The following is a 27555-nucleotide window of genomic DNA, read 5'->3' on the forward strand; positions in this document are numbered from 1 at the left end:
AGGTGTTAAAAGAAGCTCACCTGGGGATGTTGAGCAGAAACATCAGGTGTAGCCGGCCTGATCAGCCTGTTTGATTGTACTTATATGAGAATTTTGATCTACTTAATTCCCATTCGATTTTCTGTGACCATGAAGAGCAGTTGGATATTTCTGTGTGGACTTTCTCTTTGTACCTGGTCGTCTATCCAAGGAACCTACAGATATGGAGGATGTGAGTGTCTACTAACTTTTTACCTGATTAATAATATCAACATCCTAAATTATTGTAGTTATATCTGCATATATAATCAGCCTTCAGCATTTTAAAATTGGTTGTTGCTTCTGAGTTGGGTACATGAATTTAGAATTATTTGACCTCTTTCACACTCGGAGGATAGGAGGTAGCCGACATAACACAATTTTAGCTAATTGGGCTACCTACAGCAGTTGTATTCCTGTAAATCTGTATTTGTGTATTCTGTCTCTGTAGATATAAAAATGACACTTTTGATCTAAGGATATTTACCACAGGTATGCTTTTAGGGGAAAAGGGGGTTTATGATTTTAAGAAACATGATTGTACTACAGAGTTACATAGACTATATTACTATACTATAGTCTATGAAGGTCTCAGTAGATCTTGATATTAAACTGGATATGTTTACTTGTGGTACTCTTAGCAAAGATAATAAATCCTCAACACTTTCCTTACTGTGTGGTGCGGTGGTAAATATATCCAAAGTGACTTAGCCATGCGCGCATACAATTTACATATGGGTGGTCCCGGAAATCGAACCCACTATCCTGGTGTTGCAAGCCCTACGCTCTACCAACGGAGCTACAGAGGACCACCTTTGATAAGTTGCTGATTTTAGATGTTTTTTTWAAACTTTTGAACAGCCATACTGACCTGGAAAGCTTGAATCACTGCATTATTGATGGGTCTTCCCCAAATGGCAGCCTATTCCTTAGATAGTGCACTACTCTGAGTCCCACACAGTAGTGCACTATATAGAAACAGGGTGCCATTTGGGACACAGACAATAACTCATGTCTCCTCTTAGGGCATGACGACTTGATGTTCTGAGCTCTGTACCTTTCTATATTACCCCATCGGYAAAAAACAGCTACAAGCTGCAGCCTGTCATTATCACAGGAACTCCTCAGTTATCATTTAGTGTGTGAAAGGAGAATTTGATATCCTAAGGCTAATTTATGCTTGGGAAAATGGTCATCAAATAATTGATGACGGACAGTATGTGTTGGCTATGATTGTACATTTGCTTGACTGCAAACATTGTGTTGCCCACAGTGGGTGTGCTTGATATCAGAGAGTATCTTTCGTCTCTCATCGCTTGGGAATGAGGTATTATGAGATCTGGGTCTGCTGACAGTGGTTTAAACTTCACACCACTGTGAGAAAGGACAGGCTGTGCAACTCCCAACCCCTCCTTACATTGTATAAAGATGGTAGCCAACATAATTATATATTTTTTCTGTGTTGACTGTCAAAGGACTATACTTAACTCTTCATGGTCAAGAAGATTTGTGAGGGGGAAGACTGTTTATCCCATAGCCTGAACAAATACACCCAAATTAATGTTTTTATGATTTTAGAAAAGGTTAGATCTCATCTAAAACACAGTTTTCACTTCACAAATGTCCCAACAATGTATATTTCACCCCTGTAGCAGACATCTGTGAATGCAATGGAAAGTCACGTTATTGCTTGCCTGACTCTGGGGGCCTCCATTGTGTGGACTGCCAAGACAACACTGAGGGAAGGCATTGTGAGAGGTGCAAGGAGGGATTCCACCACCAGAGGGCAGGAGACAGTTGTCTGCCGTGTAACTGCAGCCCTATAGGTGAGTGAACAGAACAGGACGGAGCAAGAAATGATAACCATACCTGGGCCGGTATTCAGAAGCGTCTCCAAATATGAGTTCTGATCTAGGGACAGTTTAGCCTTTTAGATCATAATGAGTAAAATGACACGGGTAGAGGGACCTGATACTAGATCAGTAGTCCTTCTCTGAGACTCAATGAATACAGCTCCTGGTGTATTTGATAATGGATTCCCAGATGTCCAGGTGGTGAGGTGATGTATGGTGTTTCTTCCAGGTTCTGTAGGCYCACACTGTGACAGTAGAGGACGCTGCAGCTGTAGAGCGGGAGCACAGGGTGAAAAATGTGACCAGTGTCAGAATGGAACACCTATCAGCTCAAATGGCTGTGCTGCTAATGGGTAAAACTTTTTATCCACACTTTGTATTCCCTTCGCTAAACCTTAATGTTGAGCTGTGGATTAGATAGATGACTATTAAATGTGATCATGTATTTCTTGTGCAGTGGCCAGCTCACTGACAACTCAGTGACAGCTCAATCTCTACCTTGCTTTTGCTATGGGCACTCGACTGAGTGCTCCACAGCCAAGGGATACTCAGTTCACACAATCACCTCAACCTTCGACGATGGTAAGTTTACACCCATTCAGCTGATCAGAACATAAACAGCAGTAATATATACACTAGTTCATTTGGTATAGTATCAGTAGGTTAAATGTCTGCCAATCTTCTGTTTTTCAGGGCCAGAGGGGTGGCGAGCTGCCACAGTTCACGGGGTGACCCCGTCTCAAGTCCACTTCCGCTGGTCCCCCACTCATCATGACATTGAGGTCATCTCCAAAGAAATCCTGCCTGTTTACCTCTATGCCCCTGGTGAGAGCTGATCTCTCTGCTCCCTGCTCTTAATATTGATCCCTCACTGCCTTACTTAGGAGAAACCCTAAAGAGTGCACTACTATAGGGCTCTGGTCAAAAGTAGTGCACTATATTGAAAATAGGGTGCCATTTGGACGCATCCTATGCTTTTTCCCGACAAAAAAAACAAAGGGTGCAGGTATGAAAGTATGCAATATTATAGTGAGTACTGGATGTGTTACACCACACGCCTCGCCATACAGTCACCATTCATCTATTCATTATCTGTTTTTCTGTCTTTTTTTGTGATGGCTAGACTCTTACCTGGGCAACCAGGAGCTGAGCTACGGTCAGAACCTGTCCTTCTCCCTGAGGCTGGACCGAGGGGTTCGCCATCCGTCCATGGCTGATGTGGTGCTGGAGGGATCTGGGCTGAGCGTGGCAGCTTCCCTGGGAGACCTGAGGACCATCGTTCCCAGTGGACAGAAGATTACCTACACATTCAGGTTGGAAACAGCCGGAGCACTGTGCTAGACAGATAAGCTTGATTTTAGCTTTAGGCAAAATGTAAAGTTATAAACTTTTTTTAAACTACTGTTCCCTAAAGGAAGGAAACAAGATACAACACACAGCTATGGGGTCTCGCGAGAGCGATAGCGTATCCCCGTAGCTGTGTATCCCCGTAGCTGTGTATCCCCGTAGCTGTGTATCCCCGTAGTTGTGTATCCCCGTAGTTGTGTATCCCCGTAGTTGTGTAACCCCCGTAGTTGTGTATCCCCGTAGTTGTGTAACCCCGGTAGCTGTGTATCCGCCGTGTTGTGTAACCCCCGTAGTTGTGTAACCCCCGTAGTTGTGTATCCCCGTAGCTGTGTAACCCGTAGTTTGTGTAACCCCGTAGTTGTGTAACCCCGTAGTTTGTGTATCCCCGTAGTTGTGTAATCCCCGTAGTTGTGTAACCCCGTAGCTGTGTACACCCGTAGTGTGTATCCGTAGCTGTGTAACCCCGTATTGTGTATCCCCGTAGCTGTGTATCCCCGTAGCTGTGTAACCCCGTAGTTGTTGTATCCCGTAGCTGTGTATCCCCGGTCGCTGTGTAACCCCGCGTAAGTTGTGTAACCCCGTAGCTGTGTAACCCGTAGTTGTGTAACCAGTAAGCTGTGTAATCCCCGTAGCTGTGTAACCCCGTAGTTGTGTAACCCCGTAGCTGTGTATCCCCGTAGCTGTGTATCCCCGTAGTTGTGTATCCCCGTAGTTGTGTATCCCCGTAGCTGTGTATCCCCGTAGCTGTGTATCCCCGTAGTTGTGTATCCCCGTAGTTGTGTATCCCCGTAGCTATGGGTTGTACCAAGTGTACTGACAGTCTCAGGGCAGGTACAAACATAATTTCATCTGCGGGAAATAAGTATGCAGGTGTGGGGGATAGTGAGATGGATGCCAAAGACATAATTGAGAAACATGAGACGATTTCACATCATGGATGTGAAGGGGTCACTGTTTCTCACACAACTGAATGTAAAAGCTTACTAACAGTTAGTAAGCCAGAGGGTCATCTGCTTCTCTGATTCAAATTAATTACAATTAATTGGAAAATGGCTAGTTGCCAAGCAGCTTATCTTTAAATGGTCAAATCCAATCCTGTCTAATACAACAAACTGTACCATACCATGACTCGGGTCAATTCGAGTTGAAGGCAGTCATTTCCGGAAGTGATTTCAATTAAACAAAAAATTGAAAAATGTTTTAAATAAATAGTTTATACTCCTCAGTTTATTGAGAAGTCATTGGCCATACACCTAATACACACTGTTTTTTTGTTTTGTTTCCATATTTATTCTCATATTCATTATCTACATAATAATTYCAGGAATAATTACACAGTAACAAGGACAAGATGGTGTAAAATGTGACTGTGAAATACATAATTATAATACTCATGTTTCCTCAGGCTTTATAAATCTGTGCACATCTTAGGTAAACATGCTGTGTCTTTCATTCTCAGACTGAATGAGCAACAGGGCAGTGAATGGAGGCCCCACCTTTCATCTTTCCAGTTTCAAACACTCCTCCACAATCTGACTGACATTAAAATCCGTGGGACATTTGGAGAAAATGGTAGGTACTTATTTTTGTATCACTCAGACTATAAGATTGGTTACCGTGTACATCAACAGATCCTTGATGTTACACCTTCTCCTGAATATGTTGTAAATAAGTACTTTGGAACAGTTTTAAATCTAGTTTATTAAAGTATTTTCTTTTATATAATCTTTCTAAATAAGTTATCAAAAATGACAGTAGTACACATCCTCATCACATTGCCTTGTCTTCATCTTTTGTCAGTCACTCAATAAAAAGCAATGCCTTACTGTCCTCTAGGGCGTGGTTACCTTGACGACGTGCACATGCAGTCTGCCCGTCGAGGTGCCGGTTCCCCGGCTGCATGGATACAGAAATGTAGCTGCCCAGTGGGATATGAGGGCCAGTTCTGTGAGAAGTGTGCTGCAGGGTATAAAAGAAGTTCCCCAAGCAAAGGTCCATATAGCTCCTGTGAGCCCTGCAGCTGTAGAGGAGGAATCTGTGACTCTGAAACAGGTCGGTGACATTTGAACTTTGTCCAAGTCTTACTGTATGTTTGTCTTCACAGATTTTGTTATTTTGTTGTTAATGATGAGATTTGGGACAAACCTCCTTTTGCAATATGCACATCCCTGGATAAATTATAGTTATAGACATGTTCAAATCAATTATTGAAATATAATGTTCATTTGTTGTGAAAATGAATTTGAACATGCCCAAAAGTGAAATGTGATTTTGTGTTGTTGTTCCACAGGAGACTGTTACTCTGCAGATGAGACCCCTGGTCGCCAGACCTGCCCGCCAGGGTATTATAATGATCCTGCCCAGCCACAGTCTTGTCTGAAGTGTCCCTGTCCCAATGGAGGTGCCTGCTCCGTGAGCCCAGGTTCCCTGGAGATCAAGTGTGACCTCTGTCTACCTGGCACCACTGGTGAGTCACAGTCACAAATGGCATCATATTCCTGTTTGAGATAATTCAAGAGTGTGCAAAGCTGTCATCAAGGCAAAGGGTGGCTACTTAGAAGAATCTCAAATATAAAATATATTTTCATTTGTTTAACACTTTTTTGGATACTACATGATTCCATATGTGTTATTTCATAGTTTTGATGTCGTCACTATTATTCTAGAAAATAATGTAGAAAATAGTCAAAATAAAGAAAAACCCTTGAATGAGTGGGTGTGTCCAAACTTTTGACTGGCACTGTGTGTGTATGTATATATATATATATATATAAATCTTCTTCTTTTTTTCTCATATTGTACCTACCTCTTCCTCCCTCCTCACTCTCAACAGGCTCACGTTGCCACACCTGCCAGGATGGTTTCTATGGCGATCCCTTGGGTGAAGATGGCATCCAGAGGCCTTGTCGGCGCTGCCAGTGCAACGGGCACATGGATCCGAACACCGTCCGTAGCTGTCACCCACAGACAGGGGAGTGCCTGAAATGCCTAAAGCATACCACTGGCTTCTTCTGTGAGAGCTGTCTGGAGGGCTATCACCACAGCATACCATCAGAGGCATGCAAACGTAAGGACAACACCTTGTTTGCTCCCCAAATCCAGCTCTTTCACACTTAGACACGTGACACATATCTCCTCCTTTAGCTTCCAACAGTTAAATATTGTCTACAATTTTATATACATTTTAACAATTTTTCATTTTGCGTTCTAGCTTGTGGCTGCAATTCTCAGGGCTCTCTGTACAACAAATGCAGTGACCAGGGCCAGTGTTCTTGCAGAGAAGGCTTTGAGGGTCTGAAGTGCCAGCGTTCCGAGTGTCCCTCCTGCTTCAACCTTGTCAAGACTGAGGTAAAACCCACTGGGATTATTTGATCAATGCCTCATCTTTCCATTGAGGTCAAACATGTCACAGTGTTCTCTCCATTGATTAAATGGCAGCACAGAGTTCATCCCTAATGGCACCCTATTCCCTATATACAGGCCTTGGGAATAGGATGCCATTTGAGACGCAGACACAATAACTGGACCAGAAATTAGGCTACAGGCTGTAATATTTGTACTGGCTCACCCTGTCGCTGATTCAACATCCTTATACAGTAGCTTAGTGGCTTAACGAAGGAATAGTTGGAATTTTGTTACGAAAGGAGGAGGTTTACAGAGTTGTGGTCTTGCATCAGTATTTCTTACAAAATTCCTCTCAGTAAATGTAGCCTCTACCACCTGGGAGGGGAAAGTACTTGCCAGATAAATGAAAGAGTTGTGTTGGTGTGCAAATGCAACGTAATCTGGAGCTGCTGGCCCTGCGTCCCAAATGGCACCCTATTCCATATATAGTACACTACTTTCGACCAGAACCCTACTAAATAGGGAATAGGGTGACATTTGGGATGCCCCCTATCTTCAGGATGTTGTGAGGGAGGAGGAAATACAAGGAGCACTATGTGAAGCATTGAAACACAACAGTTAACCTATGAAGTTATTTCATTATCAAAACGAATACCTTGCAGGGTTTGAATGTACTGCTCCATCTCACTCTTGCTTCTAATTGCACATTCTGAATGTACTATATTGTCCTACAGTATTAGTAATGCAGAGGTGTGTCTGTGTGTGTGTGTGTGTGTATATATATATATATATATATATAATTATTATTATTATTAAAAAAAATTGTCAACCTTTAATGTCGCTAACCCAGACCCAAATCTTTTGTGAATGCTGGCCTCCAGCCAGCTAACTTTTTGAGGACTCCCTAAAAACACGCCACTTCAATACAGCTATGACCGGAAGTGACTTTTCGTAGCAGGTTAGGAAAGCATTTTTGCTAACCCTAGCCCTTTTTCTAACCTTAACCTAATTATCCTAACCTGCTAAGTTAATTATCCTAACCTGCTGCGTAAGTTATCCTAACGAAAAAGTCACTTCCGGTCGTAGCTGTATCAAAGTGGCATGTTATTAGGGAATATCATATTTTTGTCTATCACCAGAGATTAACCTTTCATAAGCTCTTTTTAAAGCTTTCCTATCCCGTTGGTTCATGTGTTGCAGATGGAGGGGTATAGTCGTAAACTACGGGAGATAGAAACTCTGTTTACAGGCATGGAGAGTGGCAGTCTGCCAGTTAATGACGCCCAGATGGAGAAAGCCATCAGAACAGCAGAGGACATAGTCACAGACCTGCAGAGAAATGCACACACTCTCTCTGGTAAGTCATTCATAACTGGTTATACAATGTAGATACTAGATAGTGTCAGAGGATCACTCATTTGCTAATGAATCAACATATATTAAAACAATTCAGGATGGTTATCAGGCATCTGAAACATGGTGAAGCAATGTCCATGCACTGTATCTCTGTCATACCCCAATGTATCACACTCAGTTTGTGAAGCAATTGGTTTAGAAAGTGCGAGGCAGATCTCATGTTGGTGGTTTGTTTTGCTCTATTGAATAGAATCAGAGAAAGACTTACAGGCTCGGCTCTCAGACATCAGTGCAACCCAGCTGAGTGAAGGCAGAGACATCCAGGCGATCTCCAACACCGTTGACAACATCAAGCTGCAGGACCAGAAGTACCAACGACAGGTATCTGATGTCCAGACACTCATCAGCGATGTGCGGCGCAAACTTGAAGAGGCAAGATTCAACATCAAACAAGCTGTGAGTAATACAGTAGTACAGTAGTATTCCACTCCGTAGTATTCTACTTTTGTCACTGATGTCATTGTCATCAAATAAGGAGAGAGTAAAGGACAGATGAATATATCCAAATGTATGCTTGTTAATAATCCATTTCATTAGTGTTTACCTTCCACCCCCATTTTAGGAATTCCCCTTAGGTGATGCAGAGGCGGGCACGGACACCCTCTCTTCTCTGGTTCAGAGAGCAACAGACCTGGCTGAAAAGTTAGTACTGCACCCCTCCATGTCACATTCATACAGACTGGAAAATCCCATGTTAGAAAATGACTTGTGGTGCTATGAATGACTCTATGTTGTGACTGTTTATTAGACATCAGAGCAAATCAGGGACAGTGGAGAAGACGGCAAACGGTGCCCTTGCAAAGTCAGAGAAGTCCCTGGCACTCATGAGATCGGTCATGACAGGGGAAAACAAGATCAAGGAGCTTGTCAGTGATCTCAAAACCAAGTAAGAAACTCATGTCTTCATACAATACAATACCCATGATCTCTTGTGAAAATACAGTAGACGATATATCCTCTACTAACAGCCATGTAATGATCTGCATAATAACATAGTTGATGAACCGTTGTTGTTAGATTGATGAGATTAACCCTTTCATTTTTCTCTGGTCAGGTATGATGAGAACTCAGCCCAGGTGAAGGCCATGGAGAGCCTGGCTACTCGCCTGAGCAGCTCTGCCCGAGATGAGAGCAGGATGGCAACTGATACTCTGGAGCAGATAGCCTCCCTGGAGCCGGGAATCCCTCGTCCTCTCAAGGTACTGAGCAGAACAGGCCTCTCATCAGGCTCATTTCTCTCTGGTCTCTATTTGGGGACTACTTTCAGGTCAAGTCTTCTGAGATACCTTAATCATAATAAACAAACATACATTGATAGTATGTGTCCTGGAAATGAAGGAGATAAAGACATTCAACACCTTTCACTATGAACAACTATTGGCAGCTGAACCTGTCTCAAGGCATGTCTGTAAAGCTAGATCTCTAAATCGTTTCCTTGCTAAGCTACATTTAAACACAACAAAGCAATTAATGATCAAGAACATGAGTCAGCAAAAAATGCATGGGGGGACGTCCTAATTAAAACCTGGCTGGTGAGGAAACTAGGGCAGTTCTCCACAGATTTGTGAGCATATGTAATTACACTTGCACAACACACTGAGTCTGACTGAGCTTCTTTTTCTGGCAGAAGGACATTGACCGTGTGTTGGCTAAATTGGATGGCCTGAGAGAACGGGTGGAGAAGAACCTAACAGTGTACCAAGCACTGCAAGAGGACACACAGGAGGACAAGGCCGCAGTAGAGGATCTTCTGGCCCAGGGGAAGGCAGCTCAACAGGTACACTAGAGACCTTTCACTATTCACTTGTCATCATTTAGACATCTTTCTGTGTAGGATTGGTAGTATATAAAATAGTATTACTTATATTCCAACTTCAAAGGTTTCTGAGAACTGTTTTCATGCAACCTCTGAAATTCACTGTTAGATTATCCAACTGAACTATTTCAAAAGTGTCGCTAATGACTTCACTAAACCTTATGAATGGTAATAACTGACACAATGTTGATTGTTGGTGTTTCTCTCCTACAGAAATATGACCAGCTTCTTGACAGAGCAAATGATGCGAAGGCTGACACAGAACTGGCCCTGAAGGATATCACAGATAATATTGATGGGGTGGATAATGTACTGGAGATGCTAAGAGGTATGAAAAGCCTTTCATATTTCTATAGGGCTCATTCCCACTACAGCACAGTATAAATATGAATAAACTATCAGCATTATATCTGACAAGGCTGGCCCACATATTAGAAAAGCACAGTCACACAGCAACTGTAATTATATCTCAGAGCTTTTACTCTTGAGTGTACAAAACATTAAGGACACCTGCTCTTTCCATGATATAGACTGACCAGGTGAATCCATTTGAAAGCTATGATCCATTATGGATGTCACTTGTTAAATCCACTTCAACCAGTGTAGATGAAGGGGAGTAGACAGGTTAAAAAAATATTTTTATGCCTTGAGACGATTGAGACATGGATTGTGCATGTGTGCCATTCAAAGAGTGAATGGGCAAGACAAAAGATTTAAGTGCCTTTGAACTGGTTACTGTAGTAGGTGCCAGGTCAAGTGCACTAGTTTGTGTCAAAAACTACAACATTGCTGGGGTTTTTCACACTCAACACTTTCCCAAGTGTATTAAGAATGGTCCACCACCCAAACGACATCCAGCCAATTTGACACAACTGTGGGAAGCATTGGAGTCAACATGGGCCAGCATCCCTGTGGAGCGCTTTTGACACCTTGTAGAGTCCATGCCCTGACATATTGAGGCTGTTCTGAGGGCAAAAGGGGGTGCACCTCAATATTAGGAAGGTGTCCTTTATTTTTTGTGCACTCACTGTATTTCTCAGTTTAATTAATAATGTTTTACTACAGCACTACCGGCAGTTACAGTAGGTGAAAATTAATCATTCAAATGTTGTTTTACTTTTCACCAAATACAATGATTCTCTCGTCTAGAAAGCGTTTAACATATTTATTACATAATATCTGCGACATAGCAGGGTAAATATATTTAAAACTGTATTACTCAAAAAAATCATTGTAAATAATAATACACTATTCATAGGTTGCACCTCCGTCACATCATTTCATTGCTATGAATGTTCTCCAAGCTGCGCTCTACCGGCGATGCAATAGTGGCGCCCTAAAGTCGTGATAAGCCCAGTCATTCTGGACGTAAGCTAACGACTGTTTAGTCAAAATTACTATTACAATTGCCTGGAAATACGATGACATTGCTAAAGTAGTCAAATGTTTATTAGGAAACAACATTGCCAGCAATATCATGTTGTCAAATTTACTTTAGACAGATGGCAATGTTGTTATTAACTAGCAAAGTTTGTATAAAAAAAAAAAGCTAGTAATGCTAACGTTAGTTAGCTAAAATCCTCCCCTCAATCTTAGCTAACTAGCTGCATCTATACTGTGTCTAAAGTCAATCTGGTGACATCAAAAGGTTGTCGTTCTAATTATTTGCCTCCTTTTGAATGGCATTGTATTTCCAAGGCACTGTAATACACTTTTGCTGAAGTCTCCATCAGCACTCATTGACAATGCATTGAGTAGAATTGTCAGTTAGGCATCAGTCCAAAACGAGCGTTCAAAACAATATTGTGACGAAACATGCAACCCTTGAATAGACACACATGCCAGAAATCACTGATGCTTATGTCTGAGTCTCTTGTATTCTGCAGGGTTTGATGGCCAGATCAACAAGAACAAGGCATTGGCCGACGAGGCCATAAAGAAACTCCCTGGCATCAACGCCACCATTCATCAAGCTGTTGGCAACAACTCAGAGACTCTATTCATCATAGGCAATGTGTCTGGAGACTACAATGATGCACTGGGCACTGTCAGCAGCCTGGAAGCTGTGGTCTCTCGACTGGAGGTACCTTAACAGACCCCTTCCTTTCAATAGAAATATCCAACTGGGGTTCATATGCTAATCCACAGCTTGTGCCTTTAGCTAGAAGCTCTAGAAGGAGAATGTAAGTTGGGCAAAACAATGAGTTTAACGTCTCGAGTCACTTATGCTTATGAGTCGATTTGATTCCAGACATGGCCTATTCACAACCAAAATACTAACATTTTAGGCTACCAGGCGTGATTCCAAATGTATTTTACCAAGCATGCATGGAAACTTCGAGATGAGCTCATTTGACTGTTTGTTGATCTCAACAGAGAATGTCCGGCTCTTTACCAGTTCCTCCTGCTGGTCTGTTGAAGGACGCCACCAAGCTGAAAGAGGACGTGCAGGGTCTGCAGAAGCAGGCAGTGGCCACTGTGGCCGAAGTGGCAGCAGAGAGGGCTAACGCTGAGATACAGAAAGACAGAGCTGCAGAGGTCCGTTTCAGTGCGATGCTCTCAGACATGACATGTTAAACCTAAACAAACCTGGGTCAATGTAAAGGATTGACGTGAAACACTCCAGTACACCACTTCAGCACACACAAATGGTTCTTAAAATAAATATATTTTTCCCAATTAAAGGTCTGTAATGCTTTGTAATGTACTTTCGTCTTAAGGCTTCAATGGGAGCAACTGTCGCTTACAACAATGCCAAGCACACCAGAGACGCTGTGGGAGAAACACTCCTGGTCATCAATAACCTTCTGAGCATGATCGGTATGTTCCACTAACAACTACAAACAGCTAACTCGCACCAAACAAAATCACTTGTGTTTTTGTCTTATTGCCGCACCATCCCATCTTCATATGACCACTGTTTTATGACATTATTATGATGTTTGTTGGTGCTGACAATTGGTACTCTCCTAAAAGGTAAACCTGGCAGTGTGGACGAGGAGAGGCTAGGGGAGTTGGAGCAGTCCATCACCAGCGCTCGTGGCCAGGTCAACCTACAGCTCCAGCCTCGACTGCAGGACCTGGAAGAGAAGGAGGCCAGCCAGAGGACCAGGTTGACTGGCCTAAACCTAGATATCGATATGATCCTGGACGACATCAGGAACTTAGAGGACATACACGCGAAAATCCCTAAGGGCTGCTTCAACTCCCCACCTATTGAGAGACCTTAATCCCCACCTATTGAGAGATCTAAAGTTTACGTCCCAAATGGCACCCTATTCCCTATATAATGCACAACTTTTGACCAGGGCCCATAAGACTAGTCAAAAAATAGTGCACTATAAAGGGAATAGGGTTCCATTTGGGACTCAAATATATAGGGAATAAGGTGCCATTTGGGACACAAATTTAGTGTCTGAATGTAACATGTACGAGAAAAGGAACTACATGTATGTATAACTGCCTGCAACAACAAAGAAATCTGTGAAATGTTCAAACACGAGGAGCAATATTTTGTCAATGGTAATGCAATATTTTCAGTGATCTAGTGTTAAAAACAATGTTTTTTCTGTTGTATTCTGTCAAATAAACTTCAATATTTATTCCTTAACAACACAWACCCAGATCTGAAAGTGGAATTGTAGCTCATTTTACATAGGATTCCAAAAAATTTATGTTTTCAGGACTCCACCAAATAAATCAATGAACAGAATAAAATATAAATCAAACATCTCTTCATATTATATCTATAAATCCTCTACTCATACAATTTCCTCAGGTTCTATGAGACCTTCGCTCCCACTGGGCAAACACTGGTTTAATCAACGTTGTTTCCACATCAGTTCAACAACACAAAATCAATGTGATGACGTTGAATCAACGTGAAAACTGATTGGATTTGCAGAAAGTCATCAACGTACTGGAATTTTGTAATTTTTTTCCACCCAACTTTTCACCTAAATTTAATGACATGGAGATTTTATTTTTTATTTTTTGTTGAATTCACATTAGTTGACAACTCAACCAAATTTAAATCCAAACTAGATGTTGAAATGTCTGTGCCCAGTGGGCTGAGACTATTATACTAAACATTGCCCTATTACTAGGACCACGACGATGCTTATTTTTCATATCAGATTTTCCACATCTTGTTTATCTAAACCAGTCTTTGAAGAATACCAAATAACTGATGTTGTGTATGTAAGGAGTACCCTGCTGAGATGTTTGATAGAAAGACTCAAGGGATGCATGTATAAAGACCATCTGCTTGAAGGGATATTGGACCCAGTTCAGTTTGTTCATTACACTCGGATGACACAGAAAGAAGAAATATTGTTTGTCTAGAACATCTTACACACAGTGTACTATTGATAGTCTTGCATCATGCCAGGCTTATACAACGCTACAATATTGACAACTAGTAGCACTTGTGTGTCCATTTCTTATAAATGATGAACCGTGAGATTGCAGGAAGCAGTGGAATGTATTTTGCTTTTGCTTCATCTGATATTAAGATTGAATAACCTAATATTCTTATCCAAATGGATAGATATGAATGCAAGATGCTTTGGTAACAATTAGAGACACTAATTAAACCAAATAATCGTCATTATTTTGCATTGACCAATTGGGCACAATGTGCACCACAGGAGGCTGCTGAGGGGACGACAGCTCATTATAATTGCAGGAACGGAGCGAAAGGAATAGCATGGAAACCATGGGTTTGATGTATTTAATACCATTCCACTTATTCCGCTCCGGCCATTACCAAGAGCCTGTACTCTCCAACTAAGGTGCCACCAATGTCCTGTGATGTGCACATACTGTATACACCCTATTACCCTGTGAAATCATTACTGCACAAATCAATGGTTACACTCAATGCCCATTAAACTGAACTGTCTAAAGTGTCCTGGCACTGAACATGAGAAGCTTCAGTAAGAAACTATTGATCAAAGGCTATGTCCCCACTTCCTTTGCAGAACAACATTAGAGCACATTTTATATCAGGTAGATGATATTATGACAGAGTGTTGAGTGCAAGGGAGCGGGAGACTGTTATATCTGTGAATTCATCCCCAGGCACATGGAATGCACTTCTGTAGTTTGTGCTGTTGTTTTTTCCACTAGACACATTTTTTTAAGAATCTCGAGTAACTAGCTACATAGCACATAGTAAGAAACAGGTTCATTGCATTTGCTTTGGGAGTCGTGGTAATTTGCTTAGTGGCAAGCAGGAGAAATGTGCAAAATCCTTTGCACAAAATCCTTTGCACACAAAAATAAATCAATGTACAAATCATTGTCTTATGTGCAAACAAATCTACATTTTGCACGAATGCCCACTGAAGACAAAACATTTAGGCATTGATATGCAATCGCAAATACATCAATACAGATACTTCTGTACATACAGTAGAATTATAGTGAATAGAAAATGAAGTGAGAGATGGGTACCCACTATATGTTTGTCTTTTTGCAAACACTTTCACAACATATATCTACGAAGTGAGTAAGTACTCATGGCAAAACAAAAACAACGTTCTAAGCATGCAGTCTAAGAACCGACAGATTTAAATCAAACAGCAAAGGCCAACATTCATTCGGTAACAATCTCTGCACCCTCTCTTCATGACACCAAGGTTGCATCCCAAATGGCACCGTATTGAATAAAAAGTGCACCATTTTTTACCAGAAGCCTATAGGACCTGGTCAAAAGTAGTGCACTATATAGGGAATAGGGTGCCATTTGGGACAGATAAAAACACTATCCCATGCGGCCGGCGCAGCCTACACAAAGTCAGTTGTGAAGGTGGTCCACCGTACACACAGCTCTTAAGCACCTCGCTGTACAGTACATCCACAGGTCCGATGAGTCACTATGATACAGTAAGAAGGGAAATGCATATCTAATGCTCCTTCGAATGGAAAAGCAGTAGCTCAAGAGGAGTATACATTTTACATGAGAGACAGACGGGGACAATATGACAGTAGGCCGGAGCAGTAGTTCCTATCCAGAGGCATTGATGTAGAGCTGACTCTGCAGGATGTAGTCGATGACTGTCTGGTTCAGGTAGTCCACCACATGGCCGTCCCCGTGCTGCAGGGCCAGTCTGATAGAAGGGTCATAGAATTCGAATGTGATATGGGAACAGCTTAGTTCAACTAGAGGCGGTTTCCCAGGAGTAGACTAAGCCTAGTCCTGGACAAAACAGTAAGCTTAATGGAGAATATCCATTGAAAAAGCTTTTTAGTCTAGTACCATATGCTTAATCTGTTTCCGGGAAACAGCCTCCTAATGTTTAGCAAATGTTTTGGTTATACCTAAGCGCCACTAAACAGCTACTGAAGTGGTACATTAAAGGGAAAATCCACTCAAAAACTATCTTTTGGTATTTTGCATCATCATGATGATGTGGCAAGTGACACTTGGCTTCTTGAAAGTCCAATATCTTGAAATCTTGAGCTTTGACATGCAAAACATTTTGGAATTGTATCAACATTGGACTATTGAAAAAAATAGCTAAAGATGGTTTTTGAGTGGATTTTCCCTTTGAGAGATACATATTTGTGAAAAAGAACCAAACTTTACCAGAGTGCACAGTGAATAAAAGACAGTAGATTCTATAATTATGTATTATTATTTATTAAATAGGCCTAACGGAGGCCCAAAATAGGATGGTTGCTAACTTATAATTCACATTTACCTGCTCTTGGTTGAGCTGACAATGGACATAGGGTGGTTGGCATCGTCTTTTACTACTGTGATGTTATCCTGGAAAAAAACAAACAGAGAGAAAGTTTTACATGTTATAAAATGTATCAATGGATATTTATAATTTTCTATGGTACAGAGTTGGTACCATGTTAAGACATGAACATAATAAGCTTTAACAGATTACATTATCAAGCTTATTGGGTTTCCACTTTTGACCAAGCTCATGACTCATATAGGCTCATAATGTAGATACTACCTTGTTCTTGCGCAGCACAGAGGAATGGTTCATTATCCTCTCTGTATCAACTCCATCCCGAGGCACAACAACAATCCCAAAGTCTCCCACAATCACCTCCATCTGCAAACCATTTGTATGACACATTGCAGTATTGCCTTATAATGCTGATTAAATGGGTCACTGTAATAGTTATGGTAAAGTGTCTCGGATGCAACATTATGCATATTAGGGTATTAAATAATTATCATTCATGTCCCTATGTGGAGACTGGATAGATTAAAATGTCAACATTATTCAAAAATATTAGTCTTCCAGTGTCCCCTTCGGCCTCTTTAGAGGCCTTACTATGTCTGCTTAGAACTTCAGGGCATGCCACTAGGACAAGTATACTATGTAAAGTATGAAAATAACTAGGGAAAAAAACTAAAAGTGTTATTATTTTCTGTGAGAATGACAGTCTTACAACAGATTTAAGAAGACAGGGAAGTGAAAGAGCGAGAGGGCATACTTACATCACTGTCTTTCCATAAGCCAGGGATGCAGAATGACTCCAGAAGATCACTGCCACACAGAAGCAAGATGCGCAACTCTGGACAATAGACATGAAGACAGAAATTAGACACCCAATAAACAAAAAGTACATGGATAAGATAACTTCCTGTTCAATTATTCAATAATGAAAGTTATTTTGGTTTGTGAAGAGAAAATATAATGACCCAAGTTAAAAGCTTTTGTATTCTGACAATATACAGTCGGTATGCAATATTGGTAATACATCAATCTTATGGAGACATACAAAAGAGTGTTAACTCACCAATTTCCTCATATCGCATTGCAGTACCAAGGTTGGCATTTTCATCTTTTGATATAAAATAAATAAAGATAAAATAAAGGGTTATTAATCAATCATTGTGAACTTACTGTACCATACAATTACAAATGTATGATTGTCAGGAAGTTGCTTGTGTAGCATACTACTTACCCACAAAGGTAAAACGATCAATGTGGGGGCGAACACAGCAAATTTTGCCCAAGCTCTCGCTCATCTTCCCCCAAAGCTTAACTGTTTATGTATGAGGAAGCAAACATCAGACATTTTCTAGTAGCAAATTACATCCATTGAAGAAGTTATAGAAAGCAAACAATCCATTTCTTAGTACATTACAACAACCTTTCCTCCTTCTCATCAATCATAATTTATATTTCACTTTCTGAGCTCTTTATTGTTAACCTAATGAAAATGGCACGAATGAGATCTGAAAGACATTTGTGTAGTATATATGTACATGATCCCTCACTGGCAGAGGGCTTGTTGTTCATTGTGTTGTGGTTCTGATAGATGGCAGTCTGAGTCTCATTCTGTGGTTGGCCGATCACTGGAGTTGTGGACGGTGTGTTCACATTGGACAGAATGCACCCTGTGACTCTCTGTGGACAGGAAAAAAAATATTACATTTAAAAAATACATATAACCTTTATTTAACTAGGCAAAATACCATGATTGACACCTTCCGTCCCGTTAAATGGCATTTGATCCAGCTTAGGTCAGCACCACAAATAGATTGCCCACATTCTGATGGAAGGATTTGTCACATATTACAGCAGTGGTTTGATATACTGTAGTGTTCTAAATACGGTAATGTTTTGTTGCCATGGAAACGATTGCAGCATACAGTAATGTTATAGGCTATTTCTAAAAACAGTTCAAATTGCCCTCAGTCTTTATTCATATTTCCACCACACACTTCAACTAGCTAGTGGGCCGTGCATGAATGTATCATCTATGAATAAGTTCCATACACAGTAGCTAATTCTGTTGCATCCAATGTAGGCTACCTTGAACTCTCCTCTCTGAACTACCACAATTTTATCTTGATATTATCCTTCACTGCTAAATGTACAGCTCATGCAATACACAAAGCCGCAGGAGAAGAGGTGCTGAGGGTGCCCCTGATAAATCAAAAAAATATACAGTACCAGTCAAAAGTTTGGACCCACCTACTCATTCAAGGGCTTTTCTTTATTTTTACTTTTTAATAATAGTGGATAATAGTGAACACATCAAACTACGAAATAACACACATGGAATCATGTAGTAACCAAAAAAGTGTTAAACAAATCAAAATATATTTTAGAGTTTATATTCTTCAAAGTAGCCACCCTTTGCCAGCTTTGCACACTCTTGGTATTATCTCAACCAGCTTCACCTGGAATGCTTTGCCAACAGTCTTGAAGGATTTCCCACATATGCGTAGCTCTTGTTGGCTGCTTTTCCTTCACTCTGCGGTCCAATTCATCTCAAACCATCTCAATTGGGTTGAAGTCAGGTGATTGTGGAGGCCAGGTCAGCTGATGCAGCACTCCATCACTCTCCTTTTTGGTCAAATAGCCCTTACACAGCCTGGAGGTGTGTTGGGTCATTGTCTTGTTGAAAAACAAATGATTGTCCCACTAAGCGCAAACCAGATGGGATGGCATATCGCTGCAAAATGCTGTGGTATCCATGCTGGTTAAGTGTGCCTTGAATTCTAAATAAATCACTGACAGCGTCACCAGCAAAGCACCCCCACACCATCACACCTCCATGCTTCACGGTGGGAAACACACATGCGGAGATAATCTGTTCACCTACTCTGCGTCTCACAAAGACAAATTTGGACTCATCAAATTTGGACTCATCAGACCAAAGGACAGACTTCCACCAGTCTAATGTCCATTGCTTGTGTTTCTTGGACCAAGCAAGTCTCTTCTTCTTATTGGTGTCCTTTAGTAGTGGTTTCTTTGCAGCAATTCGACAATGACGGCCTGATTCAGGCAGTCTCCTCTGAACATTTGATGTTGAGATGTGTCTGTTACTTGAACTCTATGAAGCATTTGGGCTGCAATTTCTGAGGCTGGCAGCTCTAATGAACTTATTCTCTGCAGCAGAGGTAACTCTGGGTGTTCCTTTCCTGTGGCGGTCCTCATGAGAGCCAGTTTCATCATAGTGCTTGATGGTTTTTGCGGCTGTACTCAAAGAAACTTTCAAAGTTCTTGAAATTTTCCGGTTTGACTGACCTTCATGTCTAAAAGTAATGATGGACTGTCGTTTGTCTTTGCTTATCTGAGCTGTTCTTGCAATAATATGGATTTGGTATTTTACCAAATAGGGCTATCTTCTGTATACCACCCATACCTTGTCACTGTAACGATGTGCGCTGAGAGTCGGGAAGCAAGTTCAGGGAGTGAGTGTTTTAATAAATAAATGCAACATAATACAAAACAAGGAACACAAACAACGCACAGACATGAAACAGAAACAATGACGCCTGGGGAAGGAACCAAAGGGAGTGACATATATAGGGCAGGTAATCGAGGAAGTGATGGAGTCCAGGTGAGTGATGACACGCAGGTGCGTGTAACAATGGTGACAGGTGTGCGCCATCACGAGCAGCCTGGTGACCTTGAGGCCGGAGAGGGAGCACATGTGACAGTCACAACACAACTGATTGGCTCAAACACATTAAGGAAAGAAATTCCACAAATGTACTTTTAACAAGGCACACCTGTTAATTGAAATGCACTCCAGGTGACAACCTCATGAAACTGGTTGAGAGAATGCCAAGAGTGTGCAAAGCTGTCATCAAAACAAAGGGTGGCTACTTTCTCAAATATACAATTTTGTTTTACACTTTTTTGGTTAATACATGATTCCATATGTGTTATTTCATAGTTTTGATGTCTTCACTATTATTCTACAATGTAGAAAATAGTACAAATAAAGAAAAACCCTTGAATGAATAGGTGTGTCCAAACTTTTGACTGGTACTGTATATAAAATTTAAAAAATGATATACATACTTTTTCCCGGTCACAAAATGAGTGAACTAGGCCTTCATTAGTCCTGTATTAGTGGAGAAAAATACTCCCCAGCCTGAACCCCCCACGCCGCACAACCCCGGCTTACCTTCATGAGGTCACGATGATGCTCCAGCACGCTGCATGTAGTCTGCCATGTGTCCTGGTAGCACTCCCAGGGATCCACTCTGCAGGAAAATAACACATGATAGATGAACAGCTGTGCATTTCTGGGCCCCTATTCATAAAGCATCTCTGAGTAGGAGTACTGATCTAGGATCAGGTCCCTCCTGTAGATTCATCATAACCTAAACGGCAAAACTGATCCTAGAACAGCACTCCTACTCACGCTTTATGAATACGTGCCCTGATCTCTATCCTTTTCATTAGTAGGGTAATAGAACTGATGAAAATGCACATCTGCTAAATACCTCACACATCATGTCTTGATAAAAACATTGCCAGAAAAACATCCTGTCTCAAAGGACAAATAGAGAAAGTGATATCATCCTGTCTACTGACAATGATACCTATATTAACCTGGTCTATGTCCCAAATGGCACCCTATTCCCTATATAGTGCACAATGGAAGTGGTCAGATGACACGGATACTACACTACAGGACTGTTTTGCTAGCACAGACTGGAATGTGTTCCAGGATTCATCCAATGGCATTGAGGAGTACACCACCTCAGTCATCGGCTTCATCAATAAGTGCATTGACGACGTCGTCCCCACAGTGACTACACGTACATATCCCAACCAGAAGCCATGGATTACAGGCAACATCCGCATCGAGATAAAGGCTAGAGCTGCCGCTTTCAAGGAGTGGGAGACTAATCCGGGCACTTATAAGAAATCCCGCTATGTCCTGCTACAAACCATCAACCAGGCAAAGTGTCAATACAGGATTAATATTGAATCCTACTACACCAACTCTGACGCTCGTCGGATGTGGCAGGGCTTGAAAACTATTACGGACTACAAAGGGAAATCCAGATGCGAGCTGCCCAGTGACATGAGCTTACCAGATGAGCTAAATGCCTTTTATGCACGCTTTGAGGCAAGCAACACTGAAGCATGCATGAGAGCACCAGCTGTTGTGGATGACTGTGTGATAACGCTCTCGGTAGCCGATGTGAACAAAACTTTTGAACAGGTCAACATTCACAAAACCGCTGGGCAGACAGTTTACCAGGACGTGTACTCAAAGCATGCGCGGACCAACTGTCAAGTGTCTTCACTGACATTTTCAACCTATTCCTGACAAAGTCTGTAATACCTACATGTTTCAAGCAGACCACCATAGTCCCTGTGCCCAAGGAAGCGAAGGTAACCTGTCTAAATGATTACTGCCCCGTGGCACTCACATCGGTAGCCAGGAAGTGCTTTCAAAGGCTGGTCATGGCTCACATCAACAGCATCCTCCCGGACATCCTAGACCCACTCCAATTCGCATACCGCCCCAACAGATCCACAAGATGATGCAATCTCAATCGCACTCCACACTGCCCTTTCCCACCTGGACAAAAGAAACACCTATGTGAGAATGCTGTTCTTTGACTTCAGCTCGGTGTTCAACACCATAGTGCCCACAAAGCTCATCACTAAGCTAAGGACTCTGGGACTAAACACCTCCTCTTGCAACTGGATTCTAGACTTTCTGACTGTCCGCCCCCACGTGGTAAGAGTAGGCAACAACGTCTGCCACGCTGATCCTTAACACTGGGGCCCCTCAGGGTGTGTACTTAGTCCCCTCCTGTATTCACTGTTCACCCACGACTGCGTGGCCAAACACGACTCCAACACCATCATTAAGTTTGCTGACGACACAACAGTGGTAGGCCTGATCACCAACAACGATGAGACGATCTATAGGGAAGAGGTCAGAGAACTGGCAGTGTGGTGCCAGGACAAAAACCTCCCCCTCAATGTGATAAGACTAAGGAGCTGATTGTGGACTACAGGAAAAGGCGGGCCGAACAGGCCCCTATTAACATTGATGGGCTGTAGTGGAGGGGTCAAGAGTTTCAAGTTCCTTGGTGTCCACATCACCAACGAACTATCATGGCAAGTGGTACCGGAGCGCCAAGTCTAGGACCAAGAGGCTCCTCAACAGCTTATACCCCCAAGCCATAAGACTGCTAAACAATATAAAAATCGCCACCAGACAATTTACATTGACCCCCCCCCCCCCCCGTTCCTTGTGTACACTCTGCTACTCGCTGTCTATTATCTATGCATAGACACTTCACCCCCACCTACATGTTCAAAGTACCTCAACTAACCTGTACCCCTGCACACTGACTCAGTACCAGTGCCCCTGTATATAACCTCATTATTGTTATTCTTATTGTGTTACTTTTTTATTATTACTTTTTATTTTAGTCTACTTGGTAAATATTTTCTTAACTCTTCTTGAACTGCACTGTTGCTTAAGGGCTTGTAAGTAAGCATTTCACGGTAAAGTCTACACTTGTTGTATTCGGCGCATGTGACAAATAAAGTTTGATTTGATTTGTACAAAAGCAGTGCAGAATGTAGGGAATAGGGTGCCATTTGGGACTCAGCCAAGTTGTTCTGGGCAGATAGCCACTGACTCACCTGATCCAGTCGGAAGACTGGACTGCCAGTTGACACATGGTGAGACGATGTCTGCTGGGGACGAGGCCCTGTGAACACATGGTGGGATTGATAAAGCTTTCAACCAGTCATTGTGTTCATTGTGTGTGTCACATTGTGTGCACCCTATTCCCTATATAGCACACTATATCTGGTAAAAAGTAGTGCACTATGTTGGGAATAGGGTGCCATTTACAACTCATACATTGTGTTTATTCAATTTATTGTATGTCTCTGCATGGTAATCCACTGGTTTGACATGTTTTATTTGTGAGGAATATAAAATGCACATAAAATTCATGATCTGACTGAAACGGCATTTCTCCTACATTTATTATTCATGTTTTCTGTTTCTTATAGAGAGAGAAACTGGGAAAAGCTTTTCATTCATTCCAGAAACGGCTCGGGAGAATAGATGACGATAGTATTAGAGGTGGTTTATGTAATCTGAATGCAACATGAACACTTACACAGGAGGACCACACAAAAAGGTCACACAAAAAGGTCACATTCATAAAAATAACCACAAGCTATCACTACTGTGCGTCATTACTGTAATTATACTCATGTCAGTCATATAAGATTAGGGGATTCTTTGTTAGTTACTCGAACTTCATAGATACCAAACAAAGCCGTCTGGGAATATACTGTTAAAGAAGTTCTTACCGGTTTGCCATAGGAGTCATGTACAGGTGAAATGATACCCCCAATCACAATGAACTTCCCTGTTTTGTGCAGGTATTCTCTGGCTTTTTCTGTAAAAGCAGATACAGTATGTAACTGTCAACATACTTATCATAGATCATAGTGTGCACAATATTACAGTTTTAATCAGGTAACCTGTTTGCCATCAGCAAACCCAAAAATAAATTAAGCCTGGTTTGCCAGTATACATGCAATTTAATTTGTACATAATATCTCCAGGGAGACCAATAAAATTATTCCAGATGCCATGATTTAGTCTAGGCTACAAATTAAGTCTATAATAACAGTTGTTTTCAATTGGAAGTTGATTGATGAGAACTTTTTGTTTCGACCACAGGGCAAGAATTAATCTATTCATCTATTCACTCTGTTGTTGTGGAGTAACGTTACTGCCTGCATGCCACTAATAGAGAAACTCATTATATGAGTCCTCTTCAAGCAAGCCTGTCTGTGGAAACTTACTGAAGACTATATGTTGCAAGTATACCAGCTCAAAGTGTATGATGTACAATGCCTGTGCAAATTGAGCAGAGCCACTACAGATAGAGTCATATACATTAATATGATTAGAGAATGTATTATTCATGCAAGAAGACGGGGTATGAGAGAGGAAAGTAAGAAAGCTATGTTTTGAGTCGAATGTTAATGAGAAAGTCAGAAATCTGGGGTTGCCTTCCAAATCAGATGGATTGAGGCAACAAAAAAAAGAAACCAAGGCTGCGTCCTAAATAGCACCCTATTCTCTATGTAGTGTGCTACTTTTGACCAGGGACCATAGGCCTCTGGTCAAAAGTAGTGCACTATATAGGAAATAGAGTGCCATTTGCAACACAGACAAGGGTTTTAGTGAAGACATGCAACTATTGAATGAGGTGATAATGAGCTACAAGCGTCTCACCCTCACATTCTCAAGAGAATCACAATTCTTCTCAACAATGACTTGAAAAATAGATTAAACTGAATAACTATTGAAATGCATGATCTGACACCATCCACAACTTTTCATATTCAGTAGTCCTAGTCCTTGATATATGCATGTATTTGCTTCATCACTTTCTGTTCTTTCGTGTAATCCTGCTGTGAGTCAGAAGGGCTCACTGGGGAGTTTCCATTGCTCCCTATGAGCAACTACAGTACTTTCATTTTTCCAGAACTGCCACTCCAAGGCATACAGAGAGGTGGTGTGAAAAATAGGTCATGGAAACATGGATGCTTTCCCCCTCTGCCCCATAATATTCTAGGTTCACTTACTACTGCTGCAGCATAATGATTTCACTCAATCTATTCTAATGACTATCTCTTAGGATTTTGTTATTTTTCAGGGTACTAGCCTATGGTGTACCCTAACTTTGGATGACGGTCATTTAACTATCTTTTATGATAATGGTTTGTATTATAAAATAGAGTACTTTACTAGTTATTCTGTGATTGTTTACGTCAATATACTGATGCAACTGGCTGGCTGTTGAAATGTGAAATATCCCTAATTGTGGCACTGTGCCATTACTGACTTGTGTGTACTGGATCAGTAGCCTAATATTTAAAGCAACAAGAAAACCATGATGAAATAGTCCACAGATATTTAATTGACGAAATGTCCGTTGAAAACTGATAACATTTAAGGCAAAGACAATAACGCAATTGCCTCAATGGATCAATCAAATTGCAGGTCTGCAGTCACAGAACATGAAAAAGAAAGGATATACAGGACCACACATATGTCAAAAATTAGAAAATATTAGTCAAGAGATTTAGATTTGCCATTTGTGTTGCCTTGATATTTTGCTGCATTTCCATGAATTGGTGAATACCTGTTGTGTTTAGCCGATTGTTTTACATTATTGCTCGGCTGCACAGTAAGATTGATTGTATGCTATTACGATTTGAGATACGATTTCTCATTCGTTATGAGTGACGCAGTATGTGCTATCAGGCAACCAATGCCCAAACATGCTCAAGATGCCCCTGTGTCCAGTGGCTCAACATCCGTATACTGCAATACATTCTCAAAATAGCCTAGCCTACTTTTTCCAAATCCATTTGCTATTGTTTTTAGGGCTGGTCGGGCTATGCAGCATACACCAACGTAGACTACACTGAAATGATACTGTGCGTTCAATATAGTAATAATAACCTGTAGATGGAACGGTTCTGGTGTTAATTCATGTAATTATTTTAAACATACGTGGTGTTCAAAAACACACAGCAAAATAAAGACCCCCACGTGAAATTCAATGATAAGACTTTAACTTAATTGACATAATCATATTTCCGTCACTGAGGCCGTCGCCCATTTCAGCACCCCCCTCGTGGACAGCAAATACCATAAAGGTCTATGGCAAAACGCCTACCCAACATCACCCAATTCTGATATTATAATACTGATATATAGGTTAATTGCCATAGTAATGTAGACCCCTGAACGCCTTCTCATTCTTAAACTAATATCCTACCCACAACATCTGGGGCACCAAACATCCCTTCAAAATATACAGAAGAACGCATAGGTAATGCTTACCAAACATATGAATGTGTCCTTTAGTGATGGGGTTAAAACTTCCACATGACAGCAAAATAACGTGCGTTTTAGTGTTGTCCGTCATGATATGATTGGATATGAGTCTCTTTTTCTGCAACTACCGATTTGTTCTTCTTTGTTTTGCTGTTAGCGACCGCAGAGAGAGGCGAGGTTCATTTGGATGCGGCAGTATCCAAGTCTCATCGCAGGATACAGAGCGTCACTGCACTCTATATTAAAGGCACAGGACCAAAGGCACTCACAGCACTGGGCATTTGAAAATGTTTGATTTTACAATACAATTTAAAACAATAGGTAGGCTACATTGGCTTTTATTATAGACTTAGTGTATGTAGCCTCTGGCAAATTTGCCACATAATGGGGCAAGTCACTGATCGAAATGTTTCTTCTGTTTTTAATTAGACCTACTACTCCAGTATTAATTTGCTTCTGACTCGAGTAGCCTAGACGGTTTAGACATGAGATTAAGTGAGAACACTGAACTAACTGTTGTTAAAAGGGCTGATGGCCTTAGTCTTATAGGCTTACCTTAAGTGAAAACTCCACTCAAAAACTATATATTTGTATTTTTTTTATTAGTCCACTGTTAATACAGTCCCAAAATGTTTTGAATGTCAGCAGTCAAGTTTTCAAGATATTGGACATTCAAGAAGCAAAGTGTCACTTTGTCACAAAATGCATAATTTGATGTGGCAAGTGGGTTTTCCTTTAATGTAAAGAACATTCCATCCTTTCTGCGCTGGCACTATACCCTCAAGTTGCAGTTATGGTTTGTGTGGCCCATGGACAATTTACCATCATAATAATAATAATTAGGCCTATACATTTGCTGTGATAGCTGTACATAATAGACAGTATATGACCCTATCATGCATTTAAAAATTCAACAAATAATTGAGTTAATGTTAATTGGTTATATAGTGAAATTAAACGTATTTTCCTCATAGACTCCATGAATGTGAGTGTAGACTACCATGTTCTCTTTAAAATTGGTCTGGTCTTGGGCTCCCTGGTGCTGTGCTCGCCCCATAACAGCAGGGTCGCTGGTTCAAGCCCCATTCTGGCTGGTCCGAATTTGATTTGTCTTTTAATCACTACACT

General features: G+C 41.2%; 2 protein-coding genes across 3 annotated transcripts; one reads left to right on the forward strand and one right to left on the reverse strand.

Annotated features, from left to right (window-relative positions):
* LOC111979477 (laminin subunit gamma-2) lies at positions 1 to 15061 on the forward strand. The gene is made up of 22 exons (XM_024010054.2): positions 1 to 211; positions 1671 to 1844; positions 2101 to 2224; positions 2329 to 2453; positions 2565 to 2696; positions 2995 to 3184; positions 4678 to 4790; positions 5055 to 5270; positions 5509 to 5685; positions 6052 to 6285; positions 6430 to 6566; positions 7764 to 7920; positions 8170 to 8375; positions 8542 to 8621; positions 8728 to 8865; positions 9034 to 9178; positions 9607 to 9756; positions 10009 to 10123; positions 11682 to 11878; positions 12172 to 12333; positions 12516 to 12615; positions 12772 to 15061. Exons 1-22 carry the CDS (start codon positions 85 to 87, stop codon positions 13023 to 13025), a joined length of 3453 nt encoding a protein of 1150 aa, XP_023865822.1. The 5' UTR covers positions 1 to 84; the 3' UTR covers positions 13026 to 15061.
* Positions 14514 to 26645, reverse strand: LOC111979478 (nicotinamide/nicotinic acid mononucleotide adenylyltransferase 2-like). Of its 2 annotated transcripts, none has more exons than XM_024010056.2 (11): positions 26434 to 26645; positions 23877 to 23965; positions 23193 to 23260; positions 20698 to 20776; positions 18050 to 18179; positions 17734 to 17814; positions 17566 to 17610; positions 17264 to 17340; positions 16770 to 16871; positions 16503 to 16570; positions 14514 to 15908 (listed from the first exon to the last, which is right to left on the reverse strand). In XM_024010056.2, exons 1-11 carry the CDS (start codon positions 26516 to 26518, stop codon positions 15806 to 15808), a joined length of 927 nt encoding a protein of 308 aa, XP_023865824.1. In that variant the 5' UTR covers positions 26519 to 26645; the 3' UTR covers positions 14514 to 15805. The 2 variants fall into 2 exon arrangements, with proteins under 2 accessions (XP_023865824.1, XP_023865823.1); XM_024010055.2 differs by having other exon boundaries at positions 18038 to 18179.
* Positions 26646 to 27555: the final 910 nt, after the last annotated feature.

Source organism: Salvelinus sp. IW2-2015, linkage group LG19, assembly GCF_002910315.2.
Source record: "Salvelinus sp. IW2-2015 linkage group LG19, ASM291031v2, whole genome shotgun sequence".
NCBI classification, from domain to species: Eukaryota; Metazoa; Chordata; class Actinopteri; order Salmoniformes; family Salmonidae; genus Salvelinus; species Salvelinus sp. IW2-2015.